General features: G+C 43.9%; 1 protein-coding gene across 1 annotated transcript in view; it reads left to right on the forward strand.

Moving 5' to 3' along the window:
- The first annotated feature begins 4,885 nt into the window (after positions 1–4,885).
- The window catches only part of UBAC2 (UBA domain containing 2), a 154,427-nt gene continuing 133,351 nt past the window's right edge, over positions 4,886–25,961 (forward strand). The window contains exon 1 of the mRNA XM_054012694.1: positions 4,886–5,011. Within this exon, the coding sequence (XP_053868669.1) occupies positions 4,981–5,011 (31 nt within the window). The 5' untranslated portion in view covers positions 4,886–4,980. The remainder of the gene's footprint in view (positions 5,012–25,961) is intronic.

Below are 25,961 nucleotides of genomic sequence, written 5' to 3' on the forward strand. Positions count from 1 at the left end.
CCGAATACCTGGACGTGCCGCCCCTCTCTGGAGTGGCCGCCCCAAGCACCTGCTTGAGAAGCTGGTGCCTGGAGCCGGCCCTGGGAGCGGCTGTAGTAGTTTCTCCCTCTGATCCCCAGGCAGGCGCAGCTCCCTTTCTCCCTGACTGTGAGGAGTTATCCACCGAGCTACACAAAAGCTTTATAAAAAAATTAGGAAATTAACAAACAAAAGCCATGTTCAGTGACAGTAAAGGTTGTGGCAGAGTACACCACCTCTATGCAGAACTTTACAAGCACAAAAATAAGAAGTTAAGGGGAAGACTTGTGCATACTTTTCTCCCTTCATGTTTCCCACAACACTATCAAAAACACCTGCCAATGCTCCATAAGGCTTTCTTTCATCTCCAACAGATACTTAAAAGCAATATCTACTCCAACTTTATCAAACTTGCACTCTAATGCAAAACCTAAACACTGATCTCCTCCCTGGTAAGGCAAAATAATGCCCCAAATGCATGGAATGTGTGTCAGTCAGATGTGCTGATCTGTTGAGATAGCTAACATAAACCGTATGAGATCACTGTTAGGATTTTGCATTGGACTTTTAGTTTGAACACCACGTTGAGAACCTTTGCTTTAGACAATCACAGCAGCAATAATATTTCCATTCAATTTCTGTGAGAGAATGATACCACAACTCAGACATGGAGACAACTATATTTCCTTGCTGGGCAACACAATTTGAAGACTTAGCTGCCTATGGACAAGTGATCTGAATTTTTGTCTTCTGCTTGACTCCCACCCAGTGAACATCCATGCAGAGAGCCTGCCTTTAATGTTTTCCCCTAATTTCCTACAATTTCCTGGGAGCAAGCTGAGTTACCATGGGTTTCTGCCCTGCAATTATACAATACATCCTTTCTCCTCACACCTTTTCCAACTGGGAATGAGTGTTTGAAACCATAGTGGGAGGTGATGATGCTTTTTGAAGCATTAGCTCTGGCATGGATTTCTTCTCAGAAGGAATCGTGGGATTCAAGACAGCTGCTTATGGCATTCACCTGCACAAATATTCTCCCACCCCCACGCAACTGCAGGGCTCCAATCATGTGGTGGTAGCACAGAGACCTTTGGGGGCATATCCACCTTGTCTTACTCTTTTTTTTTATCCTCTGTGATGTATAGCAGGGGTAGCTTCTGGCCCTTAGAGCTTAGGTGCCTTAGTATTTACATTTGGTTCAAAAACATTGCATATGTAGGGAAAAACAAGCTAGAAAATGTTCAGCTAGCCATGTTAGAAGGGTTAACAAGATAATTTCTAACTACATTTTTGGGGGATAAGGTAATTTAAATGTTTGTTCTGAATCTACCAAATTGTTCACACTAGCTAAATATAATCCATAAATGCTGAAATTTAAACTGACACTTGGACAGCGACAAACCCCTTTAAGCTTGTACTGAGTGGCTTAGCAGATAAGTACTAGCTTTCCTATTCTGGGATCAGTTCCAAGAGAAGTGTTAAGTCCAATAATTTCAGCCACCTAATTTAATTCCGAAGTGGACAATACTTTATATTTAAATAATGTAGAATATCTGCTTAATTCATATGACTAGTGATCATACAACACCACTGTGATAATTGAAGGGCAGGGGTAGCTCCCTTTTATGGACACCCAGCCAGCCAGTAGCTATAAAATCCCTCTTAGTAGCTGTTCTCTAATTGCTCTACCTGTAAAGGGTTAAAAAGTCTCACTGCGATGCATAGGTAAAAGGAAGTGAGTGGGCACCTGGCCAAAAGAGCCAATGGGAAGGCTAGAACTTTTTAAAATTGAAACATGACTCCCCTTTTGTCTGTCTGCGTTTGTACTCACGGAGAGAAGGGACAGAGCAGTTATGCTGTAAGAAGCTTGGGCCAAATATGAAAAAATCATCAGTATTATACCTAGAAACTACTAATTTAAAACCCCAGATATGTAAGTAGATCAGGAAATGTCTAGAAAGACACGATTAGGTTTATTCGTTTTATTTCTTTACGGCTTGTGGGTTTCTCTGTGTTAACCCCAGATGCTTTTGTTTTTCTTGTAACCTTTAAACTGGACCTCAAGAAAGTTATTCTTGGTGCTTAATCCTTGTAGTTGCTCTTTTTTAAAATCTAGCACTAGCTTGAGTTCTCAGATGTATTTTTTTATTAATAAAATTTACCTTTTTAAAGAACAGAATTGGATTTTTGTGTTTTAAGAGGTTTGTGTGCAACTTAGCTGGTGGCAGCAGCTGATTTCTCTTTTTCTTCTTTCTCAGCTCTTCCCTGAGGGAGGGGGCATGAAAGGGCTTGAGGAGGAAGGAATTCCCAAGTGTGCCTTCCTGGGTGCTCAAAGGGGTTCTGCACTTGGCTGGTGGCAGTATCTACCCATCCAAGGTCAGAGAGAAGCTGTAACCTTGGGAGTTTAATACAAGCCTGGAGTGGCCAGTATTTATTTTTAGAATCCTTGTGGGCCCCCGCCTTCTGCACTCGAAGTGCCAGAGTGAGGAATCAGCCTTGACAACCACAAAACTCGAGAGAGAGAGAATATCTAGATAGGTTTTTTAATAGTCTCCCATCACCAGGGTATCTGCATGCAAAGGCTAAATTACCTCTATGGCCTGGTCTATCAATAACAACAAAAAAGATACCTACTTATGCCTGTATTATCATCTTTGTCCTCTCATTTTTCAAAGCTAACTGTGAAACATTTTTTTCTCACTTACTTACAATACTATGAAAAGGCTATCAAGGCTGATAGGCCAAAGATTTGACTTGTATGTTGATTATAATGGGAAGCATGAACACCAGAACATAATTCAGAGTGTTTGATGACAGAGAGCAGGACTTTTGTACAATTCTGCTTTGCTGTCAGCACTCTAAAACAGGGAAGACGTCTGGGCATACCGCATAAAGTCCAGCATTCAAATGTACATGTGCATAGTTGCAATTACAGACAAAAACTATCAGCTGTTTAGTTATTGAAGTGATAAAGCAAGTATAGTTGTATTCAGTATTTTCTATTTATTACAGGCATTTGAATAGGGAACTGATTTTTAAAAAACAAATTTCATATTATGTGGTAAATTACAAAGGGTATTATTGCATCCTTTTTTGCATTTATGAAAACCCCAATAATGAAGTTTGCAGGGCGGCACCATGAACAATTTACTTCCTCTTTTAAAAGTACAATAATTTATGCTCATACCAATTACGGTCTTTTTAAGTTTAAAAGAGGCCTATTCAATATGTAAATATCTTTCCATCTTCAGGCTCTGATCCTATGAGAACTTAATTTGACTTCAGTGGGACTAGTCACAGTGCATTAAGTTAAGCACCTGTGTAGTCTTTGCAGGATGGGGCCTTAGTCCGTGTACAAATCTGTTGTCTAATATATTAAGTATAGTGACAGGTTTCAGAGTAGCAGCTGTGTTAGTCTGTATCCGCAAAAAGAACAGGAGTACTTGTGGCACCTTAGCGACTAACTAATTTATTAGAGCATAAGCTTTTGTGGGCTACAGCCCACTTCTTCGGATGCATATAGAATGGAACATATATTGAGGATAGATATATATAGAGATATATATACACATACACACACATATACATACATACAGAGAGCATGAACAGGTGGGAGTTGTCTTACCAACTCTGAGAGGCCAATTAAGTAAGAGAAAAAAAAAACTTTTGAAGTGATAATTAAGATAGCCCAGTACAGACAGTTTGATAAGAAGTGTGAGAATACTTACAAGGAGAGATAGATTCAATGTTTGTAATGGCTCAGCCATTCCAAGTCCTTATTCGATCCTAAATTGATTGTGTCTAGTTTGCATATCCATTCCAGCTCAGCAGTCTCTCGTTGGAGTCTGTTTTTGAAGTTGTTCTGTTGTAAAATAGCCACCCGCAGGTCTGTCAGCCAGCAATGCCCCTCTGCCATGTACATTGGCCAAACCGGACAGTTTCTATGCAAAAGAATTAATGGACACAAATCTGACATCAGGAATCATAATACTCAAAAACCAGTGGGAGAACACTTTAACTGTCTGGCCATTCAATGACAGACCTGCGGTTGGCTATTTTACAACAGAAAAACTTCAAAAACAGACTCCAACGAGAGACTGCTGAGCTGGAATTGATATGCAAACTAGATACAATCAACTTAGGCTTGAACAGAGACTGGGAATGGCTGATCCATTACAAACATTGAATCTATCTCCCCTTGTAAGTATTCTCACACTTCTTATCAAACTGTCTGTACTGGGCTACCTTGATTATCACTTCAAAAGTTTTTTTTCTCTTACTTAATTGGCCTCTCAGAGTTGGTAAGACAACTCCCACCTGTTCATGCTCTCTGTATGTGTGTGTATATATCTCCTCCATATATGTTCCAATCTATGCATCCGAAGAAGTGGGCTGTAGCCCACGAAAGCTTATGCTCTAATAAATTTGTTAGTCTCCAAGGTGCCACAAGTATTCATATTAAGTATAGTTCCAGCCAGCTTACCTGAATCTCTAAAAGCAGCTGACCCCCCGCCCAAAGCAAGGGTGCCCACAAAAGTACTGGGGGTGGGGGGGTGCGATGGCAGGGGCAGTAGCGGGGAAATAGTCCCCCTCAGGGAGTAGCTGGGCGTGTGCGGGGGGGGGCGATGGTTAGTAAGGGGGAAACTAGCCCCAGGGCAGGGGCGATTCAGCAGCTTAACCCCAGTGCACCGGTGAGCTGCGGCGGGGACGCAGGGCATGAGCGTCGGCCGGAGGGCGCTGGCGACTCCCGCCCTCTCCGCCTCGGGCGGCCTGCAGGGAGGCGGCGGGACCGGTAGAGGGCGCCGGGGATTCACTGACGGCCCGGTTTGGCCCATCCCGGCCGCCTTACAGCTCGTCCCCGGGACTCGCCGAGCCTCCTCGGGCTGGCTCCGGCCTCCTGGGGTTTCTCAGGAGACTCCCCGGCGGGCCGGGCGCCGCCCCCTCCCAACGCCGTGGACCATGTTCCCCAGCACCGGCTCCAACGGGCTGTGTAAGTATCGGGAGCCCCTGGCCAGAGGGGCGGGCCCGGGGCGCTTGGGGGGCGGCGCCCTCTCTCGGGGGCGGGGGTTGCTGTGTCGGGGGCGCCGCGAGCCCCGGCCCCCGGGCAGACAGGAGCCTCTGGGACATCTAGCGAAGGGGTCTCAGCTCTGTGTCTCGCCCCTGCCGTGGTCACTGGAGCCGCGTTTCACTCTGTGTGCGCGATCACGCGTGGCTTCCCTCTCGGCACAAACGTCGATGGAAACAGCCTCCCCTCAGAGCTACCGCTTTGAAAGCGGAGCAGAGTTTGGTTTAATTCTCCTAATCCAGTTCTCCGTTTTCCCTCCTCTCTCCTCCTGAAGTTAATTGTGTGTTACCGACCAGCTGTACCACGGTAACTCCTATGACAGGAAAACTAGCTCCCATCTAGTATTGACGTGACCTTAAAACACTGGGTGAACCATGGCTTAGCCTGTATCTATATATGCCAGACAAGCTGGGTATAAACTGCTTTTGCAACCACATTTCAGCTGTATGTAAAGGGTCTCTCAGCTTTAAAAAAACCCTTATTTCTGCAAATAAAGTAATTTACTGTTGTTCAGAGTTGACAAGGAGCTGACTGAAGAGATATCTGAGCCATTAGCAATTATCTTTGAAAAGTCATAGAAGACAGGAGAGATTCCAGAAGACTGGAAAAGGGCAAATATAGTGCCCATCTATAAACAGGGAAATAAGGAAAGATTATCTTAACTTCTGTACCTGGAAAGATAATGGAGCAAATAATTAAGCAATCAATTTGCAAACACCTAGAAGATAATAAGGTGATAAATAACAGTCAGCATGGATTTGTCAAGACCAAATCATGTCAAACCAACTTGATAGCTTTCTTTGACAAGCCTTGTGGATACGGGGGAAGTGGTAGATGTGGTATATCTTGACTTTAGTAGGGTTTTTGATACTGTCATGACCCTTCTCATAAACAAACTAGGGAAATACAATCTAGATGGAGCTTCTATAAGGTGGGGTGCATAACTGGTTGGAAAATCGTTCTCAGAGAGTAGTTATCAGTGGTTCACAGTCATGCTGGAAGGGTCTAATGAGTGGGGTCCCGCAGGGATGGGTTCTGGGTCTGGTTCTGTTCAATATCTTCATCAATGATTTAGATGGCATAGAGAGTACACTTATAAAATTTGCGGACGATACCAAGCTGGGAGGGGTTGCAAGTGTTTTGGAGGATAGGATTAAAATTCAAAATGATCTGAACAACCTGGAGAAATGGTCTGAAGTAAATAAGATGAAATTCAATAAGGACAAATGCAAAGTACTCCACTTAGGAAGGAGCAATCAGTTGCACACATACAAAATGAGCAATGACTGTCGAGGAAGGAGTACTGTGGAAAGGGATCTGGGGGTCATAGTGGATCACAAGCTAAATATGAGTCAACAGTGTAACGCTGTTGCAAAAAAACCCCAAACATTCTGGGATGTATTACAAGGAGTATTGTAAGCAAGACGTGAGAAGTAATTCTTCCACTCTAGTCCGTGCTGATTAGGCCTCAACTGGAGTATTGTGCCCAGTTCTGGGGGCCACATTTCAGCAAAGATATGGACAAATTGGAGAAAGACCAGAGAAGAGCAACAAAAATGATTAAAGGTCTAGAAAACATGACCTATGAGGGAAGACTGAAAAAATTGGATTTGTTTAGTCTGGAGAAGAAAAGACTGAGAGGGGACATAAGTTTTCAAGTACATAAAAGGTTGTTACAAGGACAAGGGAGAAAAATTGCTGCTCTTAACCTCTGAGGATAGGATAAGAAGCAATGGGCTTAAATTGCAACAAGGGCAGTTTAGATTGGACATGAGGAAAAACTTCCTAACTGTCAGGGTGATTAAGCACTGGAATAAATTGAATCTCCATCATTGGGGATTTTTAAGAGCAGGTTGAACAAATACCTATCAGGGATGGTCTAGATAATACTTAGTCCTGCCTGAGTGCAGGGAATTGGACTAGATGACCTTTTGAGGTTCCTTCCAGTTCTATGATTCAGTGATTCTATGACATTAGAGGGGGCAGGTCTCTCAGTTTCACTCTGCATTTGACTGCACTTTGTACAATTGATTCCACAGTTTCCTCCTGTGAAATATCAGCTATTTCCAATCTTGCAGCTGACTGTACATGGGTTCAAGAGTCCACCAATAAAGAGTCCACTGCCCTGCCTAGGCAAATTCCCCTGATGTTTGTGTGAATCTTTCATGTAATAAGGAATAGAAAAATATTTTTGAAAATAGGAAAATATTATAAAAACTAGTGTAATTGGCAGGGTAATTTAGGCACAAATGTAGTCTTTGTAACTACTAACTTTTTTAAAGTGACTAGATGTCAGGTTGATGTTAGAGAGACAAGGTGGGTGAGGTAATATCTTTTATTGGACCAGCTTCTGTTGGTGAGAGAGACAAACTTACGAACTCAAACAGAGCTTTTCTTGAAAGCTTGTCTCTTTCACCAACAGAAGCTGGTCCAAGAAAAGATACTGCCTCACCCACCTTGTCTCTCTTAATATTCTGGCACCAAAACTGCTACAACACCATGTCAGGTTGATGTGTTATTTTAAACAAATTTCTATAGACATTGAAGACAATCTCAGAGCTAATGTACATTACAAAAAATTAACTGTGTTTAAAAATGACAGTAAAGAGTTCGGTTAGCTGACACAATGTGGATTATGACATTCCGCTCAGACAACTCCCACCTTTTCATGTTCTGTATGTGTATATATATATATCTCCTCACTATATGTTCCATTCTGTGCATCCGATGAAGTGGGCTGTAGCCCATGAAAGCTTATGCTCAAATAAATTTGTTAGTCTCTAAAGTGCCACAAGTACTCCTGTTCTTTTTGCGGATACAGACTAACACGGCTGCTACTCTGAAACCTGTCATTACGCTCAGTGTAGACCAGAACAAATTATGGTCAGGACTGTGTCATCTAACTGTATTCTTTACAACCACATTAAACCATATCCAGATTTTGTAGTGAAGACAAGCCCTTAGTGTGAGCAGATAAGTACTGCAGTTGTTTCGAAGTACAGAATATATAGGTTCAGTAACTGGCATTGCAGGGTGTAGGGAAATTATTTCTCCCTGCTGATTCTATTACTGCTTTACTTATTGAAAAAATAGAAGTTGCAAATCACCGTTAGAGGGCAGACAAGGAGAGCCTTCAGATGTAGTGTGTGTGTGTGTGTGTGTATGCACGTAATCATATGCATACAAAGAAGGTGTGAGTGTATATACATGCACACGCGTTTTATGTACTTCCTAATCTGAGTTAAATTAAGAGAAGTACTATGCACATATGTTTTTCTTAGATGGTGCACGTGTTCGACTATTGATTTAGGATTGGTTTACACTTAAAAGTTTTGCTGGCATAGTTGGTTAGGAGTGTGAAAGAAATCACACTTCTAACTGACATAGCTATGTCAGCAAAAGCCCTACTATAGATGCAGTTTATACTGTCAAAGTTTTTTGTCATGTATCTTATGTCATTTGAGGGTGTAGCAAAACAACTATTTTGTTGTTATAAGCTGAGTCTCTTCTAGAAATCTTTGCCAGTATAGCTGTCTACAGTAGACAAGGTTTTACAAAAAACTATTCAATGCTTGTGATTGCTGATGGTGATGTTCTTGCATTTGTCACAACAATATAAGGTTAAATTTCTGTTTGAAATCAACTAAAGCAAAAAATAGTTATCTTTAACCAATACTTCAATGCTGAAGTTTTTAATGCACAGCTGTTAGTTATCTGATGAAGTAAAAACATTTTTAAAGAGCCCACGAGAAGTGCATCAGCTAGTAAAAACACTCATATGGGTGAATAACTTTAAATCTGATGAATAAAATTCCTTCTGACTTTCTAAAGCTAAGATAATCTTGGACTGAGAATATGTTAGACTCATAACTAACTTTTCTGGGAAAGTAGCAAGTGAATGAAAACAGGGGGTGAGAATGAAAAGGCATTCTGAACCAAAAATGGAATGTTATGCCTATGACACTATTCACATATTAAAGGAAAATCCACACTACAAATTCTGTCAGTTTAGGAATGTGGTAGTTCCCTAATGATTTGGAGTTGCCTGTGTAGATGAGACTAAACCGTGTATTACTATTTTACCAAATTATGTTACCACCTGTGACTTTTTATGGTCATGGATACAATTGGGATTTTTAGAGAAAAAAATTCACATTGGTGACATCTCTAGTGCAGTAAAGGCTCTAACAGCTTGTGGCATAGACACAGTGGTAAAAATGCCAGGAGCTGCTGGAGCCTTCTCTAGTTTAGAGTTATCACTGATGGGAATTTTTTTTTTTTAATTCCAAGTGTACGCATGGCCATAAAAAGACTGGGGTTGTAACAGTTTGGTAACATGGCTGTTCTGGTTGGTCTAGAGAACCTATTAGACCAGTTCCTTACAATCATTTTCTTGTGTAGATAGGAGACTGGAAAATGTTCTAAGAACCACACTGTAAGGTTCTGGCCCTCCCCCACAAAGGACCCACTGCTACACTCAAAGCCTTTTTCAGGTGCTTTATTTCTCAAACATAGGTAAACCCCCTCACAAACACAGTTCCTCATCTCCCTTCCTCCCCTCCCCCCGGTAGTTCTTAGGGAATTTTCCCTTTTGCTTCTCTCAATTCCTTCTGCTTTGGGGCCTATTGCAGGATTCTCCCATAGTGTGTTAACTGAGAAACATTGCCTCCTAGTGCTCTCTCCCCGGAGATCCTTTTCTCCCAACAGGTTCCCAGGCCTCCCCTCTGTGGGGACTCTGACAGCCACTCCTAGGAAACTTCCTGCTTCTGCTGATCCTGTTCCCACTACCCAGCCTCCTGGCTTCTAACCTGTTTCCCTATTTCCAGGGAGCAAGTAGTGAGAGCCCCTTGTATACTCTCTCTGCCCCTTTCCTGACTGACTGTCCGGCATGATTTGCCCAGGTGCCTTCTCTTATAGCCCAACTGGGGCAAGTGCGGGAGTCAGCTGACAAGTCTGAAAGGGGCCAGTGTCACCCCATGACACACTCAAATAGAGTTTTGGCTCATTCACATGTTGTTTTAAACCATGTTGGTCTGTATAAATAATGTATAATGTAATGGTTTAATAATTATTGAAATATGTTTCAAATATGTTCCCCGTAAATCTAAGTGGTTGCTCTGTGCTGCAATTTTTTATTATTTCTGTGATAGTGACAGGAAGATAATCAATGACTCTTGCTAGCGGTAATTGGTGCTTATGAATTAGTTACTTTAAACTGTTCTCTCCATCTATAACATTAGATAACTGAGTGATTCCTTTTAGATTAAAACACTAATGTGTATGTTCCTTGTATTTTAAACCCTTTCTTTTTCCTTAACTAGTTTAGAGAAAAACAGAATAAATAACAGAAGACTGCATTTATAAGGCTGTAATTCCATCCCTGGTATCTGTAGACAACATAGAGCATGGGTGAAGTAGCTTATGTAAAGCTCCAAAGTGAAAATACAGCCCAAGAATCCTTGGCTCTCTTATTTTTACATAATATATAGATCAAAGTCTTTAATCCATGCCTTATTCAGGCTTACCTATGACCTTTATCCTAATATTGCCTTTTTCCCCCCCTCATCCCTCCCAACCTTGTCCCTCCAAGTTCACATGCTGCAGCCTCTGCCTTCTCTAGCAGAAACGTTTGATAATTAAACATCAGACAAAATTGTGTGGCAAATCATAGGGTGAGCATGAAGAGAATTCAATTTTTAGAAAGTAGCGTGCTAAAAAATGTTTTTTTTTCCCCAACATAAGCTCTGCTCATATACAATAATGCAATCAGAATATCAAACTTTTAATAAAAGGAAAAGAGTTGTTACAGAAAACCATCAAATGTGGTGGAATGGATAAATTAATATCTATTTAAAACAAATGACGATTACATTCATATGTCTGTCAAAATCCGTTGTTTTAAATCTAAATTGAAGACTTTATCTTGTGGATTGTTGATTGTGCTTTAAGGAGGTTGCTTGATTTTTGTATTTATTCCTGTCATTGTAAATGTTCATGGGAATGGCACTCGTAATTAGTTCTTACTTATATTGAATTTCACATCCCAGTGCCTCTGGGTGCCTAACAAAAGGTAATTTAAAAATAATAAAATATAACAAATTAAATGCTCTATTAAAAGTTAAACTACTAATAAACACTCCAAATATTTAAAATGACCAATTCAGTCATTAAGAAGAGGAGATAATGATGAGTGTGAATTTGAATGGGCAGTTGCTGCTGAACTGTAAGCTGCCCACATGCTGTTTCCAAGTAAGCTTGGGATGTAGATTCTATAGGTTTTCTTGGTGATATGGAAGGAAAAGCAGTTAAAATTTGTTTGAGAGCATCTGTTGCTGAGAGGATTACGAAAGTCTCAGATATTTCTGGTGGCTAAACTGAAGAGCTTGAGTACATTTCCTAAAAGCAAAAAAAAAAACAAGGAGTCCTTGTGGCACCTTAGAGACTAACAAATGTATTTGTGCATAAGCTTAACCCACTTCATCAGACGTATGAAGTAAAAGATATAGGATGCATCTGATGAAGTGGGTTCTAGCCCACGAAAGCTTATGCACAAATACATTTTGTTAGTCTATAAGGTGCGACAAGGACTCCTCACTTTTTTTTTGCTGATACAGACTAACACGGCTACCACTGAAACCTATTTCCTAAAAGAGATCAGTTGATTCCATCCCTAAGAAGTGTTCAGTTGTATGATTAATCTACCTTGACTGCCAGGTACAGAGTGGTTGCATTTTCAAATATCTAGACCAGGCATAGAGTAAGGTAAAGGAAATGGTGATTGTAGCGCAACCTGAATTACTGTATTATGGGGCAGTTCTTGTCACACTATAGTTAAGATGGAGCCAAGCTTTCTGTGTAAGAGGCATTTTAAAAAAAAAATCCATGTGAGTATTGTGATTGTCTTGAAAATTGTTGTGCACCACTGGGGCCTTGGGTAAGGTTAGTGGGGCGAATTTGAGGTCATTTGACAAAGGGGTTCTTAAGATACAGGACCTGTTGCTAAAAGTCTCAGATATTTCTGGTGTTCCCAGATATTACTATCCTTTGAACCTTTTCCTAAGGGTTCCTACTGGAACATCACCTGCACTTACCCCCAAGTGAGCGCTGTAGTGCTCTGACATGTGTGCTACCAGGCTGCTAAAAATCCCCACAGCTAGAATAGATTGTTGTGCTTTGCTACTTGCACAACACACACAAAGCTGAGGCAGCTATGCAAATAATAAAATCCCCCTAAACCTAAAACATCAGGTTATTGCTTGATTTAATATTACTTCATATTTTGTTCAGTACTACCAGGAAGCTAGTGTGGAACATGTTAGACCCCATGTTTCCTGCAGTGCATGCGAATAGTAAGAAAATGATATGTTCTGTGGTTGGAGACAAAGAGGGGGATGCCTAGATGAGTTTCTGTGTGTTGGCTGAATTTAGCTCTGTTCCATTTTCCATTGAAAAAAATGTCTTTAGTAACAAAATGCTAAGGGTTCTGCTTTCTTCTTTTTTTTTTTTTTAAATGGCGCCTCCCTCAGCTCCTTACCAATTTAATCCTGCCACTTGGTAGCCTTGGTTGTAGTCTACAGCTTTCTAAACAAGGAACAAATGGGAGGGGACTTGCTTCTAAGCTTGGCAGTATCTTTTAAAGAATGGATAAAAATGATCACCTCTTCAGGAGCCAAATCTGTTGCCTCTGCAGGACTCCCAAGTAGAGCTGATCAGAAATTTTCCAGTGAAACATAGTATAGTTGGAAAATGCCCATTTGTTATAGTTATGGATACGATTTTCTCGTATATTTGCCGCATCTTTCTTTTGTATAACTTCAGTTTGAAAGCTGGGTGTCGAACTCAAGCCGTCACTTGATGAATTATCCTTTTCTTCTCTTTCTCTGGGTAACTTTATTAAGAATTTATCCATTGTTGATTATTACTGGTCCTACAAATCAAGAATTTGTTGCTGGGATAAAATGAAGCTACAACACACCGGTGCCCTAAGATTACAAGAGCCAAATAAAAGTGGAAAGTCAGAAGCAGCACTCGCCTGCTTAAATATATTATATTTTGTTGTACCCTTATATAACCAATTATATACTTTAAAGGGTGTAAAATAATCAAGTATTGTGCTAAACATGATCATACCCAAAACTGACTGCCAAATTTAAGTTGTATGTTTTTTCCCTCAGGTGAGGGCTCTGGGGTGGGGCTGGGGATGAGGGGTTCACAGTGCAGGAGGGGGCTCAGGGCTGGTGCTGGGGGTGTGGGTTTTGGGGTGGGGTGGGGCCAGGGATGAGGAGCTTGGGGTTTAGACAGGCTGCCCTGGGGCTAGGGCCATAGAGGAAGACTCCCCCCAACCCTCTCCCAGCTGGCATCAGCGAGCTCTGGGGGAGGGACCACCCCCCGCAGCACACTCACCTTGCATCGCTGTCACTGCATGTGCTCCTAGAGCCCCTCTCAGGTCTAGGAAGTCCCCTTGCCTCCCCTGTGGTCGGGGGAGGGGGGCTGCCATCACTTGTGGCCTCCTCCCCTGCTGCTGCCCCTCACGGGGGATGGGGCTGCCCCTTGCGCAGAGTGGGTCAGGAGTGGTCCCTCCTCAGGTGCAGCAGCAGCCAGCTGCCTCAGCCTGCCACCAGCGCTGCTTTTGTGCTGTAGCCTCGCCTTAGGCAGCACAACGCTGGCAGCGCAGGCGAGGGACAGCAGCGCAGAGCGTCAAGGCAGCGACCTGCTTTCAATCAGGCAGGGATGCTCTGGGGGCTGAGGGATGCTCTGGGCAGGGCCTGGGGAGAGACCCGGCTCCAAACATTGGTGGAGCCCGGGCACCATGGGCCCATATAACTCGCAGCCCCTGCGTTCATACTGGACATTCACATGGCAAAAAGCATTCTACACCTTCTTCTTCGAATACTAGCCTTACCTTACTTCTATATTTGGGAGACCTGGACTCCCAGATATACTTGTTTATTTAGATGGAATGCTGTGCAGTGTTTCAGAGCCATTGTCTAGACCAGATTCTTGGGGAAGGGGATGTTGTTTTTGTTTTATTTTTAGCCTTTAATTAGTTGCTTCACATTTCTTTTTTGTTTAACTTTTATTGGTGGGTTGGAAAAAAAAGTACATGGATTTTCTTAGTAATTGACATTAGTGCTAATTGATGAACTGACTGGCTGAGAGAGCGGTGGCATGCCATAGGAGCAGCAGAATTGAGTCGTAGGCCGTGTCTACACTACAAACGTTGGTTGATGGAAGTTACATTGGTTTACAGCTGCTGCAGTTTGTATACCACTCAGGTGTGTGCATAGTTGGCTGCTTGCATTGGAGCTGTGTGTAATCACCAGGAATGTTTGTGTGCTAAGTGCAATGGACCACGGATAGATATCACAGTGTGCCACATGCCACCATCCAGTGCAATACCTTTTGGGACATTTTTGCATTGTTGTGTGGGTTAGTAACGACTCGCCCTGGGATCCCTAGGAGCTAAGGATCAAGTTCTCAGCATGCAACTTCCTCTGTCCCATAATGGAATCCATATTCCATAATTTTCATGCTATTTTTTTAAAAATCTCACAAACCCATGTGGGGCTTTTTGGCCTCTGATAGGGGTATGGCGCTCACGTAACTCTGCACTATTCTCAAGAATGCTGCAAATACAAGACGTATGATCTACAGTATTTGCAGACCTGCAAGAAGCACTGCAACAGCCAGGTTCATGAGCATTTCTTTGAAGATAGCAAAGAACAATTCAAGAGTGCTAGTGTTATTCAAGGAGCAGTTGCAGATGGTGGAACACAGCTTCTAGGCTTGAGAAATGAGCACTGACCAGTGGGATCACATTGTAATACAGGTTTGGCATGACAAGTAGTGGCTTCAGAACATTCAGATGCGAAAGGCCACATTCCTGAATCTGTGTGACAAGCTTGCCCCAGCCCTCCAGTGCAGGGACATCAGAATGAGAGCTGCACTGACTGTGGAGAGGCAAGTGGCGATAGCAGTCTGGAAGCATGCAATGCCACTTTGCTACCATTCTGAGAAATAATTTTGGAGTTGGAAAATCTACACTGGGGGCTGCTGATATAGAAGTGTGTAGGGCTGCTAATCGTCTCTCGCTATGCAGGACTGTGAGTCTCGGCAGTGTGCAGGATATAATGGATGGATTTGCAGGAGTGGGGTGTGACGGTACCTCCCATAAGGCTTTATGGAAATATGCATATATTTGTATATATATAACATAAATAGAATGTGTATATGTCATGTAACATATCTCTGTAAAGGTTATGATCTACTGAATCTATTAATCCTATTTGTATGCATGCATGCATCATTTTTGTATTCAAAGTTATGAATCTTGGCTGCATACTTGTTTGATTCTAAGTAGGCTGTAGTGAAGCAGTTGGTCAGCTTCCTGAGAAAAGACTATTCTCAGTAAGTGCCCAGTCTGGAAACACTTAAGCCAACAATGAATTTGGAGACACCAATACACATCTGGGCTTTCCCAGGAATGTGGGTTGGCTGGTAAGGAACTCAGTCATGCATGGACATGTGACTTGCTCAGGTGACTCCAAAGCTCCATCTTGGAGCTGGACTTTGCATAGGAGAGGGGAGGGGGTCTCCATCCACAAGAGAAAGTCTATTTAAACCCGTGGGAGACCCCTCCATTTTGTCTTCAGCTGGCTAAAGAGACCCTCTCCACCCCCCAGGATACTTGGAAGAAACTGGAACAAAGGACAGTAACTACAGGGGGTGTGAGTGATTGCTGAACCCAGGCTAAAAAGAGATAAGTCTGTAAAAGGGAGCATTCTGGAACTGGTGAGGATCTTATCTGTATTCAGTTTGATTAGACATAGATTTGCGTGTTTTAGTTTATTTTGCTTGGTGACTTGCTTTGTTCTGTCTGTTACTACTTGGAACCACTTAAATCCTACTTTCTGTATTTAATAAAATCACTTTATACTTAGAGTATGTGTTAATACCTGGGTGGGCAAACAGCTGTGCGTATCTCTCTATCAGTGTTACAGAGGGCAAACAATTTATGAGTTTACCCCGTATAAGCTTTATACAGGGTAAAATGGATTTATTTGGGTTTAGACCCCATTGGGAGTTGGGCATCTGAGTGTTAAAGACAAGAACACTTCTGTTAGCTGCTTTCAGGTAAACCTGCAGCGGTTAGGGGACGTGATTCAGACCTGAGTCTGGGTTTGCAGCAGGCTAGCGAGTCTGGCTCAACCCAGGCAAGGCACTGAAGTCCTAAGCTGATGGGGCAGGAAAGCAGGGGCAGAAGTAGTCTGGGCACATCAGGTGGCAGCTCCCAGGGGGTTTCTGTGATCCAACCCGTCACATGGGGTTCCTGAACTGCGGTGGGGCGATAGATGGCACACACATCCTTATTTTGGCATTAGCCCACCTTGCCACAGAGGGCTACTCTTCTATGGTTATGCAAGCATTGGTGGATCACTGGGGACGTTTAACTGATGACAATGTGGGCTGATCAGGGAAGACGTTCGGAAAGCTGCAAGCAGAGACATTCTTTCCTGACCAGCAGATTAGCATTGGCAATACTGAAATGCCAATAGTGATTCTGAGGCATCAGGCTTATCACTTGTTCCCCTGGCTCATGAAGCTGGATACTGGCTACCTCGACAGCCGCAAAGAAAGATTCAACTACTGTCTCAGCAGGTGCAGAATGACAGTTGAATGTGCTTTTGGTACGCTGAAGGGACACTGGCAGTGCTTACTGACTAGACTGGATTTCACTGAGAAGAACAGCCCAGTGATTATAGCTGCCTGTTGTGTCCTGCATAGTATCTGAGGCAAAGGGGGAAAAGCTGCCACCAGGCTGGAGGTTGAGCGGCTGTGTGACTTTGAACAGCCAGACACAAGTGCTGTTACACGAGCCCAACATGGAGCTATGTGGTTGAGACAGGCTTTGAAAGAGCATTTTTAACAGTCAACCACAGTAATGTTCTCTGCTGCTTTGATGGATTTGTTTGTCTGGGGCAATCTACAATATATATTTGTGAGGCTTTGTCTGCTGGTATCTGTTCTGTTGGGCCTGGAGCTTTGGGCATTTCTATGAATTGTGTGATGCTTGCTGTACATTTATAAATATGTAGTGTTTTCATGAAACTATGAATTCTGTGGTGCTTGGTGTGCATTTAGCTGTTTTCCTTGACAATCACTCTGCATTCTGCAATATTTGTTGTGAACTAATAAAGATAATTTGATTATCCCCAAAATAGAACTTGGAGTACAGAAAAACAGTGTAGAAAATCCATGTGCAAAACCCCCCACATGCAATGTTATACAAATTTTTAGCATAATTTAACAGTGAAAATTTTAAAATTAGAAAGTAAGGGTTTATGTCTGTTTGGCGTATGTGTAGCCACAACGGACTACGTTTGTTTTCTCAATCGTGGTTCTCATAGGTCTGTGTATGTGAAGCTGTGGTTTTCCTTGCTGTCCCCTGGCGTGGAGTGCTGGGGGCAGTGGGGGTGTCCCATGTATGCCCGCAGAACAGCTGACCCTGATGAGGAGAAAGAAGAGGACTAGGAATGACATGGTCTGCAAGCCAGTACTGCAGCAGATGATGAACCAAGGGCTACAAGGGCCAATATGACTGACAGCGTGGAGAACAACAGAGGACAGGAAAAAGGCAGTGCTAACAGGACAAGCAGTAGAAAATACAAGAGGACATGAAGGTTCTTCTTAGGCAGCAATTCCAAATGCTGCAGACCCTGGTTGACGTACAGGATCAAAAGTCCCAGACTCTCCACTCATTGCAGTCTTTGGAGAACTCCATGTTCGCTGCTCACTACTTCCCACAACATACCATGTGGCATCACAGGTCAAAGATGCCATGCCAGAAGCTGCTGATAAAAACAGACCATTGTCCCATGGCTTTACAGTCACATGGGAATTCCCTTCCCCTTTATGTGTCTTCGTGTGATGGGTCTGTTTAGACTTTGGCAGAGTCTTGAACAGGCACTGGCTCATGGCATGACTGGGGTTCCCTGCCACGTCCTCCTTGTCCCCTTCCTCCTTATTCTTGCTGTTCCTGGCAGGGGTGTCATGCTGTTCCTCTGAGGTATCCAGAATCTGTATGGTATTGTTGGGGTCTCCACCAAGTATGGCAAGCAGTCGGTTGTAAAAGTGGCATGTCTGTGGTGCAGCATCATATCTGTTGTGTTCCCTGGCCTTGTGTTATTCCTCACAAAGTTTTTTCGCTTGCACGTAGCGTTGCTGCTGCTGATTCCTGTCGTATTCCTTTGCATGGGAGATATAGGCAATCTACTCATAGATGTCTACATTTCTACGGCTGGCCCGTAGCTATGCCTGCACAGCCTCTTCTCCCCACAGGCCCAGGAAAGTCAGTATTTCCCATCTACTCCAGGCAGGAGAACATGGGGTTCCTCTCTGAGTGTGTGGAGGCAGTATAGTCAGTTGAGTAGGTGCACACAACATAAATGAGCTGCTAGGTGTGCTTGCTGAGGTAGGCAGTCAAGAAAAGGTTGCAAAAACACTTGGGGTTTTCAAGGTGTGGGGTGGCTTCTGGCCTCTGTGACTCCAGGGCAATAGAGTTTAAAATTGTGTCCAGAGAAGTCTGTCACAGTGTTGCCGGCACAGAGGGCCTGAGGACAGCAACAGCAGGGTTCATTGCCCGGTTTGCTTCGCGCCAATGAACGCACCAGGGTGGAGAAGCAAACAAAGTTTATTTGAGATCTCAAAGCGGTGCAAGGAGACTGGCATGTCTCAGATCAAGCACACCACCATAAGCAGTTTTTCTCTTTCATTTCACAGCTAAGTTCCTCCCTCTTCCCCGCCTTCTCCCCCCCCATTTCCCCTCCCTTCTCTCTTCCCCCCCTCTCGATTCCCCCTCCCTTCTTCTACAAAAACCACGTTTATACATTTAAGCAGTTAAATCGTTTTGGCGGCTACAAATCTAGCTCGTTAGTACCACTTCTCTAAACCGTTATCTGGTCCTGTTTCCCTTTGATTTATTATCTCCCATTCAGCCAGGCCTCATTGTTACCGCTTGGTACCAGTATGAGTGGGGTTGCAATTGATAACTGCCTGTTACACATTCCAATTTCTGCCCCTGGCTTTTGAGGTCAATTAGAGTTAAACATGGAGGAACTTTGGTTCATTTAGGCCTAGTGCAGGAAGGCTTCATCAACACTCATGGTCTTCCACCCTCCCGAGTTACCTAGGGTTATGCCTAGTGACACCAACAACAGGGAATGAGGCATTGTGGGATAGATGCTGAAGACCGCTAGGGTCGACACAGGTCATGCAATGTCTACACTCACACTACATCAAGCTAAGTAGGTCAGTCATGGCTTTACACCGTTTGGGGAGGTGGTTTTATTATATTGCTCTAACGTGGCACTTACGTTGGCCAGAGACAAATTAAAGTGTAGACATGTACAAATAGGTCAATGCCAGGCGACTTACATCGACTTAGCTTTGTATTGTAGACCAGGCCTGAGACTGTTGTTTCACCAATTTCCCCTAAACAGTCATCGTTAAAACCTTCACAGGTGGTCTGCTCCCAGTAAAGGAAGTAGGTCCAACTACCCTATGCCAGGACAGGTGCTCACATTTGGCCAGTTAAGGCAGGGCAGCACTGAGGGGCTATAAAAGTTTGGGGAGAGGTCCAGTGAGAGAGTGTCCTGCTGAGTCAGTCAGAAGACTAGAGCAGGTCTGTGGGATAAGCTGCCAAGTGCAGAAAGCTCTCTGCAGGCTTTCCCTGGTAAGAGGGAGGAATTGACTAGAAGACTATATTTTTGGGACCTGGGAGAAGGCTGAAGGCAGAACAGCAAGAGCCATTTGCTGGCTGGCATCCCCATGCCAGAGAGCTGGAGAGGGTTGAAGGCAGAAACAGTAGTAAAAGGAGATGCAGGCTAGCTCTGTAAACTAGAGAGCTGGAGCCAAGGGCCAGAGAGGGCTGAAGACAGTGGAACAACAGTGGCGCTTACTTGCTATCAGTCCAGGGCTGGAGTGTAGGACCCAGAGGAATAGTGGTGAGTGAGGGATGCTTCCTTGGCAAGGATGATCTCCCAGTAGAGAGGCTGTGGGGTTTCCTGCTGGTAAGATGGTTGCACTCCAGTTGGAAGGGCTGTGGTAGCTCTCCTAGTGCAAGGACAGAGGAGAGCTACACTAGAGAGTGGGGTGTTGTGAGGAATGCTGGGGCTGTATGTTGCATGTACTGTTTGGAATATGCTGGTGGAAATCTGGACTATGATTGTGGGACTTTTGTTATGATATATGTGCATGGGACTTCATAATAAATGAACCCTACAAGGGCAATATTTGTACTTGGGAGGACCCTGCACTATTTCTGGGGACTCTGAAGGAGGGAAACTGAGGTAGGCATGCTTGTCATGGCATGGTCTGCCACTCAAAGGCATTCCAGTCAGGCCTGCCCTTTGACAAGGATATTTGGTTATAAACCCACATGCTGCTAAATGGCAGGGCAATATATACTGCCACTGTCCGGCTGGTTCTCTAACATTTTCAGTAAACTTGTAAAATGGTTAATCTAGAAGTGTTTGTCTTTCTCAATAGTTTACTTGGACCAGGCAATGATGACATTTTGAGGACTTTACAGAGAGCTGAGGTTACTGTTATTCATGTGACTTTCCCTGTGGGTGCCTGTCACATTTACGGGTTAGTTGCTACTGTGGTTTTTTCAGTTTGTGACATCTATAAAAATAACTAAATGCTTGTTTCCTCTATGGTAAGGTTTGAAAAGTCTGAAGTGAAACCTAAATGGAGAGCATTAGTAAAAATATTTAGCTACACTTCATGCAGATAATAAACACATTCTGAAAGTTACTTTTGTGGCACATTCAAGGGCATAGTCATTTGATAGTAAAATACTTAATGTGCATTAACTTCATTATAAAAATAGTTTGCCATTATGGAAACTTCTTTCTTGAGAGTTTTTAGTTCCTTTCTGCACTACATATTACATTGAACTGTGAAAAGGTGTTAAAATTTGCTTTAAACTCACAAAATTATTGAAATTCAAAGACAAATATCAAATCATTACAGGAAAATATAAATCACAATGGGAGACCACCTTTAACTACTGTCCAGCCAGCTATCTATCAGTTGTTACCTAGATGTTTGGTAACATCAACTTAACCGTAAATTGTTACAGGGTTTTGAGAACTTTTCTAATGTTTTTAAACTCATAAAGTAATCTAAGTATTCATTGTTAAAGATTAGCTCACTGGTATCAAAATGATAAGTGGGTGTTTTTAGGTAATGGTTAAGGAATGTCTTCCATTTTGACTAATTGTTGTTGTACATGTTTGATCCTTGCTTTTGCCTAGCTTTCTGTTTCACATTACAACGTATTTTTAAGAATAAGATATTGTTTGTGTCTCCCTGTGACATAAAATCTGTTTCACTATGTTCTTTTGCATGATGTTTTCTCTCTTTTCCTTCTCTCAAATTAAAATGATTGGCAGGAAAAGAGAAACACTGTCCTTTTTCCAATAGTGGCCACTACAAGATAATTCGTAATGAAAAAAGCTAGTATGAAAGATCAGTGTTAGTAAGTTAAGAAGTCATATTTGTAATAAAGTAGAATTAATATTGATAGAATGAATTATATATAAGCTCTCTCTTAAATCTCTGATGCCAAATGGAGGAGGAGCTGTATCGGGTTTCACCTCTAGCCAACATAAGTAACATGCAACAACACTTAATGATATCATCGACTGGCTGACACTCAAAGGCTATGTACGAAGTTCATGACTAAAGGATATAGGAAGAACCATGCTCTTGATAGTAGTCACATATATGCAGTACAGTGGAACAGATTGCATATAATTTGGGGTTCTTCCTTTCCCTGAGGTTCATTTTAGAACTATTCTGGATTTATGTGCTTAATGTACATTTTTTTTCCTCCATGTGTGCTACCTGTCCAGAGGAAGGAGATCATCTGTACCAGGGGTTCTCAACCGTCTTCTCTCCGAGGCCCCCCATGACATACTATAAAAACTCCATGGCCCGGTGGGGGGGCCTTTGGTGTCAGGGGCCTAGGGCAAAGGCATAATTTAACTTCTATTTTGGGGGGGCTGGAGCCAGTGGGTCTCGAGCCACCTCCATATGGCGGGGTCCAGAGAGGGAGTGCCACCTCCACCCCGTGACTCAACTCAGAAGGCCACCCAGACTGTCTGGGTTGGGGGGAGGGCACACAATCAAAAATTATAACTCAAAGGTGGGGAGCTTAGCTCAAAAAGTTTGAAAACAGCTTAGGGTACAGGGAGGAGGTAGCTAGGGGCTGTGTGCAGGCAGGAGGGTAGCTCAGGGTGCAGGGAGTCAGGTAGCTAGAAGCTGTGTGCAGGCATGGGGGTAGCACAGAGTGTAGGGAGAGGGGCTTTAGGGGCTGTGTGCTGGGAGGATTCCCCTGTGGTCCCTGTTCCCAGAGGGGTCTGTCAGCCACGGAGCTGGGTCTCCCCACCTGGGGCGCTCTTACCAGCTGCCTCTGCGGGAGCAAAGGGGGCTGGGAACTGAAGAGCAGCTTCAACCTGGGGCACCAGCAGGAGAGGAGGGAATGCTGCTGCTGCCTGCTCCCTGGCACCAGCCAGAGCAGCAGCTGCCCCACACTGTCTGGCTCAGGCTTCCTGCCTCCAACCTGGCCAGGGGGCAGGGAGGTATGGAGCTGCCCCCGGACTGCTCTGCACTTGCGCTGCAGTTTTGGGGGGGATGCCCTCCATTTCCCCAACTCTGTCCATGGGCTCAGAGCTTCTTCCCCACAGAGAGCACCAGGGCTTGGGGCTCTGAGATTCAGCCCCGCACCTCCCAGTTTCAGCCCCGTGAGGGCACTGGGGATCGAGGCTTCAGCCTCATGCCTCCCGGGTTGAGCCCCATGTGGGGAGACTGGGGATCGGGGCTTCAGCCCTGCGCCTCCCAGCTTCAGCCCCATGCGGGAGGGGAGGGCGGTGCCAGGGACCCAGGGTTCAGCCGCAGGGACCCGCAGCCCCTTTGAAAGGGCTTGCAGACCCCCAGGGGTTTGGACCCCCGGTTGAGAACCACTGGTCTGTACTATCGTCTTCCCCACTCATCACCATACTCTCTTTCTAGATATGCACCTTTCTAGTGTGCAGCAGGTGTTGTAGCTTGGGGCATTCTCACAGTGGATCCATCTTGGTGCATACTAGACATTTTTCAGGATATATTGGTATATTCTTTCTCCCCCCTCTCTTATTTAGTAATTTAATAGGGGCCATGTCATTCCTTCCATTTGAAGGCTTTCTCCCCCACACCTTCTCTGCCTCATTCCCCTTGTCCTGGCTGGGCCTGACAGTGGGTGGGAGATTCCTCCCATTCACAGCCCCATCTCTCAGGGCAGCGGTTGGGGATCGGAGAAGGATGTGCCTCACGTAAAGGGGAATGGTAGGGGGAATGGGGCAGCAGCGACCCCCAGCCCTGGGAAGGGCAGAGATCCTACATGTATGAACCAAGATCTGGGGGATCTTTACCCCCTGTGTGTGAACTGAGATTTGGCCCTGCCCTTCTGTAGGGATAGTTTGAGCCCTTCCAGCTGCCCTGCATATGTGAGACAGGATACTAAAAGCCCAATGGAAGGGGAATGACAATGCCCACTGAGATGAATGGGAGACTCAAATGTCTCAGAGTTATTGTTTCAGGCTGTATCCATCTCCATCATGTGTTCTCATTTAGCTGAGAATAGCTCACTGAATGTTCCCTTCACACCTCTGTGAGCCTCTTTTGTCTCAAATGGATGTGTACAGCCCTGTTCTGGACACTAGGCCCTGATCTGGATGAGAGACAATGCTCCACTCTCCTGTTCCTTCCTCCCTCTAGCTGGTAGATGCCCTCCTCACAACCCCAAGACCCCTCTAAATTTACCAGGGGCGGGTAGGGTCAAGTAGGAGCGTGGAGTTGGTGGTGTGTATGGAAGGTTCTAAGTGGGGTGGGGGTGGTCCGATCAATGGCATGATGAAGGGAATATTAGAGGAGTCAAGGTAGTGCTAGGAGAGTCTGAGCAGTTGAAGATAATACATGAGGGGTCAGAGCAGTGGAATCTGGGGTGAGTAGGAGGGGGTCTGAGTTGTGCAGTAGGAGTTGGTCAGGTTCACCTCTGTCCCCCAAAAGTCCTCACATCCACGCCTCTCCATGTCTGTCCCCTGCCCACCAAAAATGTCCCCACTGACTTCATGCTAATCCTTGTGCTATTCTTGAATCCTCCCCACAGCTCTTCAACCTGCATGCCCTGTGCTGTTGCCTGCCTCTTCCTGGGGAGGATGGTTGAGGGGGAAGAACTAGTGTGTGGTGGACATACAGAGAAATGGGAGACAAGGAGATGATGCAAAGGCACGGAAGAGATGGCCATGTAGCCAGTGCATTCTGTGGGTGGGGTAATCCTTGCTGAGGAGCCAGAGGCAGTGGACGGGGAGAGCTGGACTGTAGTATGTAGGAAGATGCTGAGAAACTTTTTTTTTTTTTTTTAAATCAAGGAAATTAAATGCCCCAAACCTTCATTAACACAGAGTTAAGGTTGCCTGGTGGCACCTCTTGTCCTTCCAGAATGTGGAGAGGGCTAAACTTAAACCTCTGAAAACCAGAAAATGAAAAGTTGCAGTACACGCCACAGTGCATCCTTAATTTTGTCCTAATCACATATTAGCAATGTACTGTTGCAGATGCTACAGAACACTTAGAGACTGGAACATGTGAGCACTGTAGGATAAAGTTGAACAACACCTCTTTGCTTGAGCAAAACTTGAGTTTAGGTCAGGCGTAACAAACAGGAGCTGCCTACACTCAAACACTGTGCCCACTCCACACAAACCTCCTCAGACTTGCTATATCTTATCGTCCCTTTACTCTTGTGAACCTCTGCGCTCACTCGCTGACTCGCTCGCTCTCTTTCATCGCAGATCATCTTTGCAGATACAGAGTAGTACAGTGTCGCCATTCATTCCTGTCCATGGCTTGTTCCTTCATTAAACCCAGCCTGGTTGTGTCCCTGTGTATGATGTCCTGCAGTGTAGTAGGTCAGACTGATCTTGGTTATGTTTGCATTATTTTCGTTGTGATTATTCCATCACCTGTTGTTTTCAACAGTCTCTGCATCATCATAATCTTTTAGATTTATAGCCAGTCCTGTACTCTGATTTCACATCCTACTGTCCTTTTAACTTCTTGGTTTGTTTTAAAAATCATTCCATTTTACACCTGCCAGGTTTTGAAAAACTCTCGTCTGTACTGCCTCCAACCTTTTGTCTTTTTAATTTAATGCAGTTGCTTCCACCACTTCTCTTGGTAGCTTAACCTGTGCATCACCCTTATTTAACCCAGTGGCTATTGCCAGTTTATGGTAGCCAGAATTAAGTTTGTGTTGTGGGGGTACTTTAAGTCTTTTGCTAATTTTCAAAAGGTCAGCCACTCTCCGTTCTGGAAAGGCATGAGGCACTACTGGGCAACCTTAATTCTGTGTTATGATGTTTTTGGGTAATTATAGTATCAATTCCCTTTTTAAACCATTTATAATGGGATTTTTTATTAGAATGAAATATTTTATATAATTTCTGTAAACCATGGTACAGTGCAAAAATAAAACACTCTATCTGCTTCAAACAACAACAAAATGTCTGTCCTACTTGTTGTGGATTGTACATGGTAAGATAGGAAGATGTGTTTCATATTGCTTGTTAGGCAGATAAATACATAGAATGGGATTGTTGTAGACACATTGGCACAGTGGTTTAATAATCTTCAAATTACTAATTCGGGGAGAGATTAGTAAAAGTACAAGTGGCAAGTAACCATTGTAGTATTAATTTAATTGGAATATATAGGCCCAAAGAGTCAAAGGTGTTAACAAGATCCTGTCATTGTCCAGTGTTAAACAAGG

Source organism: Malaclemys terrapin, chromosome 1 (genome assembly GCF_027887155.1).
Source record: "Malaclemys terrapin pileata isolate rMalTer1 chromosome 1, rMalTer1.hap1, whole genome shotgun sequence".
NCBI lineage: Eukaryota > Metazoa > Chordata > Testudines > Emydidae > Malaclemys > Malaclemys terrapin.